Genomic DNA, 12,384 nt, shown 5'->3' with positions numbered 1-12,384 from the left:
TCATCAATTTTCTGATTGCCTAGTAAAACATGACTCAGGGTCTCAAGATTCAAGATCTTGGGATTGGAAATCAGGTATTTTAACAAGATATTTCAGCTGAAAATGATCATTTCAATTACTATTGAAAATTAGCCCAATTAGAAGTTTATTATCAAGTTATACTCTTTATCATCGGTATAGACCATTTGAGAGTGTAGTTTACATAATTGCTACTCTTGGCTTTGGTATAAAATATAGACAATATATATAAACAATCAGTATTTATTATATAAAGACGGACTACTTCGAGCATTGTATTATTTTCTTTTCCTTTAGCTGTTCAATTGATTTTTGATCGTAGCCTAATTCTTCCAGAACTTGAATTGTATGTTCACCAACATCTGGAGGAGAAGTCATTTTTTCCCGAAAAGGTGTCAAATTTGGAGCCAGAGGTTGATATTTAACAGCAGGACCAAGGAGTTTTATTTTACCTGAAAGATAAATTGTAAACGTTATTGAAAACTCAAGCAAAGAATTAGGGTCAAAACGAAATTGACAATTACCTCCTTTGTTATGATCAACATCGATAACCGATTGATTATGTATAACTTGTGGATCTTCAAATACTAGATCAACATCATTAACAGGTCCGTAGGAGATGCCAGTTCCTTCAAAATCTTTTAACCATTCTTGCATTGGTTTACGGGCCAAAGCCTTTTCTATCAGGTCGACAAGCTCTTTTCTATTCACATTTCGAGAAGCGTTATCAACGTATTTCGGATCATTGATAACCTTTTCTGCCTCATCTGAGGGAAAAACGACTTTACAAATGGAATGGAACATTTTATCAGAGCCAGCACAAATTGTTATATATCTTCCATCAGCACATTTAAATGCTTGATACGGGACAACATTTTCGTGAGCTGTTCCTCGACGTTGTGGAACTAGACCTGCATTAAGATAACCGACTCCTAAATTGGCTAACAAGGAAACTTGAGTTGAAAGTAAATTACAATCAATTTTCATTCCCAAGCCTGTATGAGTTCTTTGATGTAGAGCAGCGAGGATAGCTCCGTGGGCATAAAGACCAGTGCTTAAATCAGTTGATGCAACTCCAACCTTGCAAGGTGCACCTCCTTCTGGTCCAGTTATGGCAAGAAGACCCCCCATAGACGCAGCAATCACATCGAAACCAGCTCGTCTAGCATAAGGTCCTAAGATAAATGAAAGTTGGCTTAAATTACTGTTGAAATTGAACTAGCTTCAGCTAGTTCTGGCTTACATATTGGTAAATTTTCAACTAACCTGTAGGTCCGAAACCACTGATGGAACAGTAAATGATTCCAGGATTAATCTTATTTAGATCATCATAACCGAGACCCATTTCTGACAATTTACCGGGTATATAATTTTCAATGAAAACATCACTTTGTGCCACTAATTTTTCTAGTATTTTCAATCCTTCCGACTTTTTGAAATCAACGGCAATACTCTAAAGGTTGAATAAAATAGAGATTAGGTGATCTTTTCAGTTATCTGCTTAGCTTTATCATAACAGCTAATCAGAAGTAGGGGAAACCCTTGATAAGAATCTCAACCTCATCGTAAGCAACAAGGTCATAAGAGTGATCTCAATAACAGAATTTCAAAGAGAAAAATTACGAAAATAAGTCTTTTTAATATTAATCAAGATTATCACAGGCCTACATATAAAACTCTGTTTACCTTTTTATTACGATTGATAGACAAGTAATAAGCGGCGTCACCATTAGCGTAAGGTGGACCCCAGCTCCGAGTTTCATCACCTTTACCGGGCTTTTCAACTTTAATAACTTTGGCACCCAAATCTGATAAAAGCATGGTGCAAAAAGGCCCAGCCAATATTCGGGTTAAATCAAGGATGGTTATATCACTAAGGCATCCTTGTATTTTCGTTGTGGAATCAGGACTGGAAGATACCAGACGAATACTTTTAAAACCATGAAAAAATTTCAAAACTTGTCTTTTAGGACAAATCATGGTTATTTAGATAATATAGTTGAACAGTCAATAAAAGAACTAAATAAAACTATATTCTCAATCAAGCATTTATATCTTAAAAGATCCATCCATCCACATGGAAACCATTTTGTGCGACATCTAGTGATATCTAAAATGCCGAGTAGATAATCAACCAAGTGAGTTAATCAGTTAAATTAACACACTACAAGAAATCTTCAGCTGGGCCAACAGAGTCCCAAAATTTTCTTGCCAAAACGCATGGTCTTCAATGTGCCATCCATCGATAGTTGATGCCTGAAAGTAGATAAAAGTAACATTAGTTAGATTCAGAATGATAAAATGTGTCAGAGTTTCGGCGCTAAATGTGGTACGATTATGACCCATTTGCTTCCTATAAAGACAATTTAATCTTGTCTCCTTCAGGTATCCACGAGAATACAATAATTACTCAAGGGGTGTTTCAAGGAGACAAATAATAGAAAACAGACTAACACGTTGGATATGTAATCTAGTTAAATATCCAACAAAGTAAAATAAGCGAACAATCAAAAAACAAAATCTAACAATAGAAAGGCAGTAGAGAGCAAACTTACATGAAGGTGTACATCAACAGCAACTGATCAAAAAGGGTAACAATTAAGAGACATGAACTAGAGTCTACGAAGAGGCCACAAGTGAAACCAGAATTAAAAGTACCAGCTATTTATAGTCAATAGCAAAACAAACATTTTTTGTTTATTTCCTTTCTCCTCTCTTCCTCTTTACACAGAAGTTAAATCCGTTTCCGAGTGGTAACCGGGGAGACACTCAAACTCTCTCTCACTAAGATACCACCGCTCAATTTGAAATGTTGAAATCTCATTTAAATCTTTGAACAAGTTACAATTAAACAATCTATATTCAGCATTGGAGCCTTTGAGAATTCACAATCAGTAATTCAACTAAAATAGACAACTCAAAAGCATATTATTCATAGCCACAACAATAAAAGTCATTGTGAATGTATGTTGAAGTTGCAAATGAAACATCATTAAAGACAATGAACACTCTGAAATGAATGATGAATACGCTAGATTTTGCACAATTAAGTGGAAAATCAAATAAGTCCAACAATATTCCAGCAAACAAAGAAGTCCCAAGGTATCTGGTAAAGGGTTACTTTGCTTTTATTTATTTTACTAATGCAAGTGTTTTGTATGGAAGTGAAAAGAGCATAATTTCAAGTAATATTCACCTGCAAGTATCAGCTACAAACTGTTTTGTTAACGATATAAAATGAAACAAAAATAAAACAAGTAAAGTGACGGAAAAATGCCAACAATTTATAAAATGTATATTTATGTAATATCAACAAACCTAAGGATACTGAACTAACATGAAAAGGCTGTAATGGATGACAGAGAAGGAGGGAAAACATGAAAAGATAGTGCTAAAAATAAGAGAGTTGGCAACTTAAGCTTGCCAACTCTCAAAATAGAGTCTTTACCAATTTTTAACCATATCCTTAAAAGGAAGTGAAAAAGATGATGATGAAGACGATGAGGATGAAGAAGACAAGAATAAATAATATATATACAATTTACATAAAATACTAACTCAGTCTTTCTACTGGCTTTGATGTTTTAAGTAGTTTTAGTTAATTTTTAGTGTATATTAGTCAACAATATTATTAAACCTTTCTTTTTAATAAGTGTAAAAGTATCACTACTTTACTTAAATTCACTCCAAATGGCGATCTTGCCAGGATAGCTAAATTCTATATCCAACCTGATTTTGTTTATGTTTTAGGCACCGAGTTTAAATTAATAAGTCTTGTTTTTGTTAAAAATTTGTGCAAAAAGTAAATTTAGTGATAAGTGTTTCTGTTAACTGGTTCGTTCCACCATATAGTTCACCTTTTGGAAAACCAGCCTAGCAGTGAAACCCAACAGGAAACAAAAAATTTTATTTGAAAAAAATTAACAACAAAAGAGAAAGGTAAGAAGTTTTTAGCTATAAAATTAGATTTTTAGATGAATAATCGTTTGTTCCGCATGCATATTCTATTACTGAATTTATTAGTTTATTTTCCAAATATCAAAATTCTGGTCGATTGATTGAATCTTCATATTGATTCTATTGATGATTATTCAAATCTCGTCGATAGTAAATCGGAATTTTGTCAGTAATGTTTGTGTCCTTCACAATTAAAATATACGAAAACCATTACTTTCATTAATTTATTTACTCTAATATTATTATTTAAAATGCGCAATGTACAATATATTGTCAGCTGACTTAAATATAATTCAAAATGATGAATGACGTTTATTATGTGAATATCATGAAAATTTGATCGTTACTTTTAAACTAATTCAATCTTGCCACAGTACGGTTACAATGTATACTCTCTTTTGAAATTGATGACCATTTTGACTATTGACTGCAAATATGTTATTTGAATTAAAAATTATACGTTGTTGTATTAAATTTATAATCTTTATATGGATTCTACTTCTATTTACTTGATTTGTGCAATTAATATTTAATAATCCAACTTATTAGTTACTACAAATGTGATTTATTGATTCAATATATTTGTGTTTAACTATCTATTACTGTCATTTGCCATATGTTTAATAGAAGCCAACTCGTTTAATATAATTATTACTCGATGCTTAAATTTTAATTACTTTTAACTATTTATTAACTCGTCAATTAAACTACGTTCTTGTTTACTTTTCAACTCAATTGAATAAATTGTGACAAAATGGCCACTCAACCCAAGAAATTCTTTAAAATTTCGGCTGATAAAACCACTCAATCATCAAGTCAGACAAATAATGAATGTAATGAACCGAGACATTTGATAGCTACTATTGCTGAGAATTTTAATGAACCAAATAATATTAAGACACTTTACTATGATAGGAAAGAAGATTTAATCGATTGGTTCGAAAGATATGAATATGAGACAACAGCAGTAGGATGGAGTGATAAGGATAGACTGAAGGGAATAGCTCAATACCTTGATGGTACCGCTAGGCGATGGTATGTTAGTTATGCTAGTCCAGATAATCCTGACGCTCCTAAAACTTATTATGACTTGAAACAAATGATGGTAAGAGATTTATGTAGGGCTGATTATAGATCAATAATTGAAACAAGATTATATGATTGTAAACAAGAGAAAGGAGAATCTGTTGCTAATTATATATTGAAAAAACAAGAATTATGTAAACGAGTTGATTCTAAGATGCCAGAGTCACAGGTCTTAAGACATATTTTGAGAGGATTGTTACCAGAATTGCTACAATACATTGATCAATTTGAAATAAAAGACGTTTCAGCTCTATTGCAAAGAGCTAACATTGCAGAAAGCACTCATGAGAGGCAATTGAATGAACAAGGGTTAATGGATAAAACGAGTCTGGAAAAGGTTTTCAGTGATTTAAGAAAGTCAGTTGAAGTAATGAATGAAAGGTTAACTTCAATGACAATTCAAAACCCAACCAGACTCAATACTAACCCAACTCAAAGGCCAGTCGAGTGCAACTATTGTAAGAAATTAGGGCATGTTTACAAGTATTGTAGAAAAAGAATTTACGATGAAAAGCAAAGACAAGGTAACAATGGCATGGGTCAATCGAATCAAACTCAAAATATGAATTACAGATCTAATCAAACTATGAATCAGCAAAATAATAGGTGGACTAAGCCAAAGGTAGTTAATTTAGCCACTCAAACTCCATCATTAAGTATGATGTTAACCTTTTATGCATCTCTTGCTGAAGGTAAATTTATCTTTATGAATATTGAAATTGAATCAAAGAGGTTTCAAGCATTGGTTGATACTGGTTCTGATGTAACCATAATAACAAGAAAAGTAGCAAATTCAATTGGCAAGAATCCTGAATATTATCAGGGTCCTTTAACTGACACTGCTTGTAATATTCCTATCTCTCCAGTAGGACAAGTAAATGTCATTCTAAATTTAAAAGGAGAAAATAAAGACTTGGCAATTGAGACAACAGTACTGGTAGTTGACTACTTGCCAGCAAATATTGAAATATTATTAGGCCAAGACGTTTCATGGGAAGCTGATTTATATTTAGGGATAAGGCAAAAGAGTGTTTACATAGGACATGGTGAAGGAGAAAAAGCTAGACAAGGTGAAACCATTGAGGTTAATCCTTACACTGAAGAAGAAGAAGAAAGTGAATCCTTGCCAGACTCATGGGAAGAATCAGACGTCAGTGAGGATGAAAGCCAAGTAGAGACTCAAGTTGTCAACCTTATGACTGATCAAGTTGAAGTAAAATCAAATGAGAAGTTCAACCTTGATGAAAGTCTAACTAAAGAACAATCTATTTGCATGTTGAACTTAATCCAAGATTATAGAGATGTTTTTTCATTTCCAAATGACAAATTAGGATGCACTCATTTGGTTCAACATCAAATCAACACAGAAGAGAACCCACCCATTCATCAACCTCCTTACAGGCTTTCTCCTGCTAAAAGGGATTTAGCTCAAACAATGATTAATGAGCTTATTGAAGAAGGTTTTGTTGTACCTTCTAACTCACCATGGGCATCACCCATTGTCATAGTTGACAAGAAAACAGGGGACAAAAGATTTTGTGTTGATTATCGGAAACTAAATGCAATAACAAAGAAGGATGTTTATCCTTTACCTGACATTCAATTGGCTCTGGATTGTTTGCAAGGTGCACAATATTTTAGTTTACTAGATTTAAAAAGCGGTTATTACCAAATAGCCATGGATCCTAAAGATCAAGAAAAGACCGCATTCGTAACACAAGACGGTCTTTATGAATTTACAGTAATGCCTTTTGGATTATCATGTGCACCTGCAACTTTTCAACGATTAATGGACAGAGTTATTGCTGGACTAAAATATAAATGTGTTTTAGTCTATATTGATGATGTTATCATTTTTTCAAAATTATTTGATGAACATTTAGATCATTTGAAGCTTGTATTTGAGCGATTGAGATCAGCTCATCTTACTTTGAAACCAACTAAGTGTTTCTTTGGTAAATCTGAGATTCTTTATCTAGGACATTTAGTTACTAGAGAAGGTCAGTACCCAGATGAAAACAAATTAAAGGCAATCAAAAATTATCCAGTGCCTTTAAATTTAACAGATGCTAGAGCATTTGTCGCACTTTGCTCTTATTTCAGAAAGTTTATTGAAGGCTTTGCAACTCTTGCTAAACCTCTAACAGATTTAACTAAAAAGGACATTGGTTTCAAATGGGAAACAGAACAACAAAAGGCTTTTGATCTAATCAAAAGTAAAATGATCAATCCACCCGTACTAATGCATTATGACCCTAATAAGCCAACTCAACTACGATGTGATGCTTGTCATTACGGAGTAGGGGCAATTTTATTACAGGAAACTGAGAAACAATGGAAACCTGTAGCTTTTTCAAGTCGTTTGTTACGTGGAGCTGAACTCAACTATGCAATCAGTGATAAAGAATGTTGTGCAATTATTTACGCAATTGATAAGTTTAGACCTTATCTGGATGGAATCGAATTTGAAATATTTACAGATCACTGCAGTTTATGTTTTCTTCAGTCTAAACGAAAATTACCTCCCAGATTGCTAAGGTATTCGTTATTACTTCAGCAGTTCAACTTCAAAATAACTTATAAGTCAGGGAAACATCACAAAGACTGCGATGCTTTATCTAGATACCCTGACGTCGAAGAAAATGAAGAAGCTAAAATAGACGACGATGAAAGATTATTTGCATTTCTAACTATGCAAAACGTTTTACAAAATGAACAATTAAAAACTGAACAGGAAAACGATCCTTATATTAGGAGTTTAAAATGTGAGATTGAAAATAAAGCAGTAAAACCAATAAAAACTCAAAGAAAATTAGAAAGATACAAAATAGATGAAGGGATCGTTTATCGTATAGTTAAAAGACCTTATGAGACTAGTTGGAACGTAGTAGTACCTTCAAATCTAAGACAGCAAATAATCCAAGCCTATCACGATGATGTTCTCTCTGGACATGTTGGTTTTCAGCGAACTTATGAGAAAATAACAGCCAAATATTATTGGCCTAAAATGACCACACATATCAATGACTATGTTAAGAAATGCGCCGTTTGTCAGGCCAACAAAAGAGGTCCTCTCATGCTTGAAGCTCCTCTCCAATCTATTACCTCGTCCCATCCTTTCGAAAAAATAGGCATTGATATGCTTGGTCCGTTGCCGCTTTCAGCAGGGAAACAATACATAATAGTGTGCACAGATTATTTCACACGTTGGGCTGAAACACGTTCAACTAAAAACCAGAAAGCGACAACAATTGCACGTTTTATTATTGAACAAATTATGTCAAGACATGGCTCCCCAAAAATAATAATAAGTGATCAGGGAAGATACTTTATTTCCAAAATAATTAAGGAGATAAACTATTTTCTTAAAACTGATCATTATTTATCTTCTCCTTACCATCCTCAAACTAATGGTTTAGTGGAAAAAACTAATCAAACTTTAACAAGAATGATAACCCACTATGTACAAGAAAATCCAAGATGGGATTTAGTACTACCAATGATTACTTTTGCTTACAATACAGCTAATAACACTAGTACTAAAGCTTCACCCTTTTACCTAATTTACGGAAGAGAACCTAAATTACCGATAGATGTCGCTATCGAACGACAACAAAAACCAAGTAATCCTTATTCAGTCAACAAATATGTCACATTTGTTGAAGAGCAATGGCCAGAGATTCGAGAGATGGCAATGAACTTCACAAATTCTGCCAAAGAAAGTCAAAAATTTCGACACGACCGAGACAAAGATTTCGAATTCTTCCGAGAGGGAGATAAGGTGATGCTGAAAAACGACTTAAAAGAAACTAAATTTTCTCCATTGTTCAAAGGTCCTTATGTCGTTGAAAAACGAATTGGTGAAACCACTTATGAGATTCGAAATCTTGGAGAAAAAGCTGATAAAAAGAAGGCACATATTCATAGACTTAAGAAGTACTACGAACCAGATAAACCTAACGGTTCAACAACTGGTAGAAGAGTTACTAGATCAATGACAGGAAATCACCGAGAGAAAAAGAAATCTTGTTGTTCAGGAGAAAATGCTAAAACCTTATTGTGCCTACTTCTGATTTTAAATCTCTTTCCTTCACACTTTGCTTTTTCAATTGCTCCATTTATAAATTGGAAAAATAGCAATAAACCCATTGTAAAAGGTCAAATAACTCACAACATCATGATAGCAATCAAAGCTCCTTGTCCTGAAATTAAAATCTTGACTAGTCGTCAGCTCGGAATTGCGTCTGACGACAATGAACCTGATGTGCAAGATCCTCTGCTTTGTCCAACAGATTTCGCATGCCTTGCATTAACGCCCAACGGAACGTTGAAACTCCTCGAAACAGAAAGACCATTCAATCAAATTGATATCATTGACAAAAATCAAAGGAGGGCTATTAAGCAATCTTGTACTTTAAGCCCAAATACAAATTGCGCCAAATCTTCCAAGAATGCTTGTTTAACAGCTAATGGTGACCATTACGTCGCAAAATTTGAAGAAGAGACGGCTTATTGTTATAATGAAAAAAGAAACTTAACTACCGAATGCGAGGAATGCACTGTTAGCACACCAAAAGACTGTCCAGTCTGTCCTGTTTGCTCAATTCTACAAAGTCGAGTTATCGATTGTGCGGTACAAAGACCTCCTGAACTTTTATCTGACATTAAAAACCTCCAACGGATAACAGATCAAGTTTGTCAACAAACCACTGAAACTTCAGTCTTTCAGCCTCTCAGCAAATTATGTCCGGATAAACGAAGAACAAAAAGAGTAGGTCCCTTGGTAGCTCTTGGAATTTATGTAGCAGTGACGTCCATAGTTGGAGTAATTAGTTCAACTTTACCAGCTTACAATCTATGGACAAATATGGAACAAGATGATGCTATAGACAAAATTTGGGAAGACTTAGATAATAAGTTTAAACAAGACCAAAATCTTATAAATGCGATTCAAAATTTGACCAACAACCAACAAAAATTAGCAAATGAAATGAAGAAAATGCATGACCGAATGGACACGTATTTTAAATATTCACCTTTAAGTTTGCTGGCAACATCGAAAACAATGATTGAATTATCAGCAATTAAAAGTAAATTAGAATTGGCTGAGCGTGATGTCAAAAATAAAAGACTTAGTGACCAATTCTTAAAGATATTTAACATTACTTTGGAATGTGGAGCAGATTGTCCGACTGAAATGGCAACAGATTTCAATTGCGAATTTGAAAAACGAAATGGAACCAGCAGATTGAAAATAAAGTTCGACTCACCAGTCATAGACACCAACAAAATTATCTATAGAGCGGACCCTTTTCGTTTGATTCATCACAATGAAAGCCATTATTGCAACAAAGTTTACCGTGGGCCAAAATATGTTATTTGGAGAAATAATACAATTTGCCCTTTCAACCCAGAAGATATTGAAAACGAGGACAACCTAATCTTAAATCCTGATGATAATGATTGTATCGACTCAGATGATAAAAATTTGGATGAATTTTGGAAAACAGAGAATTGCACCGAAAAAATTAAGCGAGCCGATGTCCAAATTAAAGTTGCTAATGAAGAACTTTACATATACTGTTTTAATACCAACATTACAATATTTGATATCACTAAACCTTGCCCAATTTATCCATTCAGAATAACTAAGGATACTGTTTTCACAATTGGAAAAACATTTTACAATGTTACTCACTTAAAAATGACCATTAACGCAACTGAAACTTTGAAGATTAATCTCTTGCTAAGTCCGACCATGTCAAGCTTCGAATTAAAACCAATTGTGATTGAGAGATTTGATGCTGTAAATTTTGTCAGACGACACAGCTCTAATCCATTAGTTCAACTAATTGGAGTCACAGGACTCATGTCTTTTATTTGTCTACTTTGTTTGTTTATTGGCTGCAAAATTAGAAACAGAAGAAAAACTTACGTCCAACCAAGTAGAAAAACACCAAACTTTGTCGGCCTGGTGACCGGAGGCACCATTATTAAGGCCAAAAACCCGAAAAGTTATGATGTTGATCACCTTTATTAATCCAAGATCTTTGTTTTCTTTGAATATTTTACAGAATGGAAGATCAAAAGAGCTCTAGTCTGGCTAATTGGAGGCATGTAAAGGAATATGCTGCAGAAAAAATTAAATTCTACAATGACCAAATCTTAGACGAAGAATTCCCACTCCCAAGGCGTGTACGTTACAAATATATGTTATACTTATCCGTACTGGAACTGATGTTGGAAGCTGCCATCACTTACAGAAAATTATATTTTATAAAATTACACGGCCACGGAAGAACCAGGAGATTCCAAGCTCTGGTTGGGGACATGTTTGTCGCTCTAGATCAGATAGAACGATACATAGAATGTAACAATCTAACTTTCTTTTACGCCATCATGCGTAAAGAGTACATTGAAGAATTTAAAAATTTTGTTCGATTTTAGTTAATTAGAATTTTAGAATAATTAATAGTAATGGTTCCCATAAATGTTGTAAATGGAGACCATTTAGTTGAAAAATGTGTAATTCAAATTGTAACCTTAACTTAAAAATTAATCATTTAATCTACCTAATTAATCTAATTATTTAATTCATCTATTCCTTATTATGTATTACAGAAATGGAGAACCAATTGTACAACTGGAAATTTATGCAAACCAACGCACGGCATAAAATTAAAAATATTGATTTCATTCTGGAAACGGGCAACTTCATTCCTACAAGGAGAGTAGTCCGCAGATATCTAATAGAAAGACGACTATGCGAAAAAATGTTATACATGGTTGCTGTCCATTACTGGTATCATCAAGCCAGAGTCTTGAACTACAGCAGAAGAACCCAGAAACTAAGAATTAAACTATGTCTGTTAATAGATGAGTTTGAATTCCTCATAGAAAAATATCATTTAAATCACTATTATCTAAGTTTTCGCAGATTACGTGAAAATTTCGATGAATTTCGTGACTGCGAAAATAACATTAACTTAGCCAATTAACCTTTAGAAATTAATTGTAAATGATCACTATATATGTTGTAAATAGTGGTCATGTAGTTTAAAACCTTTAATCATAATTGTAACTCCATCATCATCTTTTGAATCATCATCTAGACAGGCAAAAGAGGGACCTTTTGGAGCTGAGGAGGGGGAAATGCTAAAAATAAGAGAGTTGGCAACTTAAGCTTGCCAACTCTCAAAATAGAGTCTTTACCAATTTTTAACCATATCCTTAAAAGGAAGTGAAAAAGATGATGATGAAGACGATGAGGATGAAGAAGACAAGAATAAATAATATATATACAATTTACATAAAATACTAACT

At 33.6% G+C, this 12,384-nt stretch overlaps 2 protein-coding genes across 2 annotated transcripts; one reads left to right on the top strand and one right to left on the bottom strand.

Moving 5' to 3' along the window:
• Nucleotides 1-121: 121 nt before the first annotated feature.
• On the bottom strand, nucleotides 122-2,646 carry LOC107361994 (succinyl-CoA:glutarate CoA-transferase). The gene is made up of 5 exons (XM_015928967.3): nucleotides 2,574-2,646; nucleotides 1,705-2,274; nucleotides 1,285-1,471; nucleotides 543-1,193; nucleotides 122-470 (listed from the first exon to the last, which is right to left on the bottom strand). Exons 2-5 carry the CDS (start codon nucleotides 1,996-1,998, stop codon nucleotides 280-282), a joined length of 1,323 nt encoding a protein of 440 aa, XP_015784453.2. The 5' UTR covers nucleotides 1,999-2,274; nucleotides 2,574-2,646; the 3' UTR covers nucleotides 122-279.
• Nucleotides 2,647-4,667: 2,021 nt separating this feature from the next.
• LOC149094958 (uncharacterized) lies at nucleotides 4,668-11,796 on the top strand. The gene is made up of 3 exons (XM_089266169.1): nucleotides 4,668-10,932; nucleotides 11,136-11,256; nucleotides 11,683-11,796. Exons 1-3 carry the CDS (start codon nucleotides 4,730-4,732, stop codon nucleotides 11,794-11,796), a joined length of 6,438 nt encoding a protein of 2,145 aa, XP_089122295.1. The 5' UTR covers nucleotides 4,668-4,729.
• Nucleotides 11,797-12,384: the final 588 nt, after the last annotated feature.

Source organism: Tetranychus urticae, chromosome 1, assembly GCF_039701765.1.
Source record: "Tetranychus urticae isolate SD_2017Ah chromosome 1, NJAU_TeUrti_SD_1.0, whole genome shotgun sequence".
Classification (NCBI taxonomy): domain Eukaryota; kingdom Metazoa; phylum Arthropoda; class Arachnida; order Trombidiformes; family Tetranychidae; genus Tetranychus; species Tetranychus urticae.
This window is presented reverse-complemented; position numbering and strand designations above follow the sequence as displayed.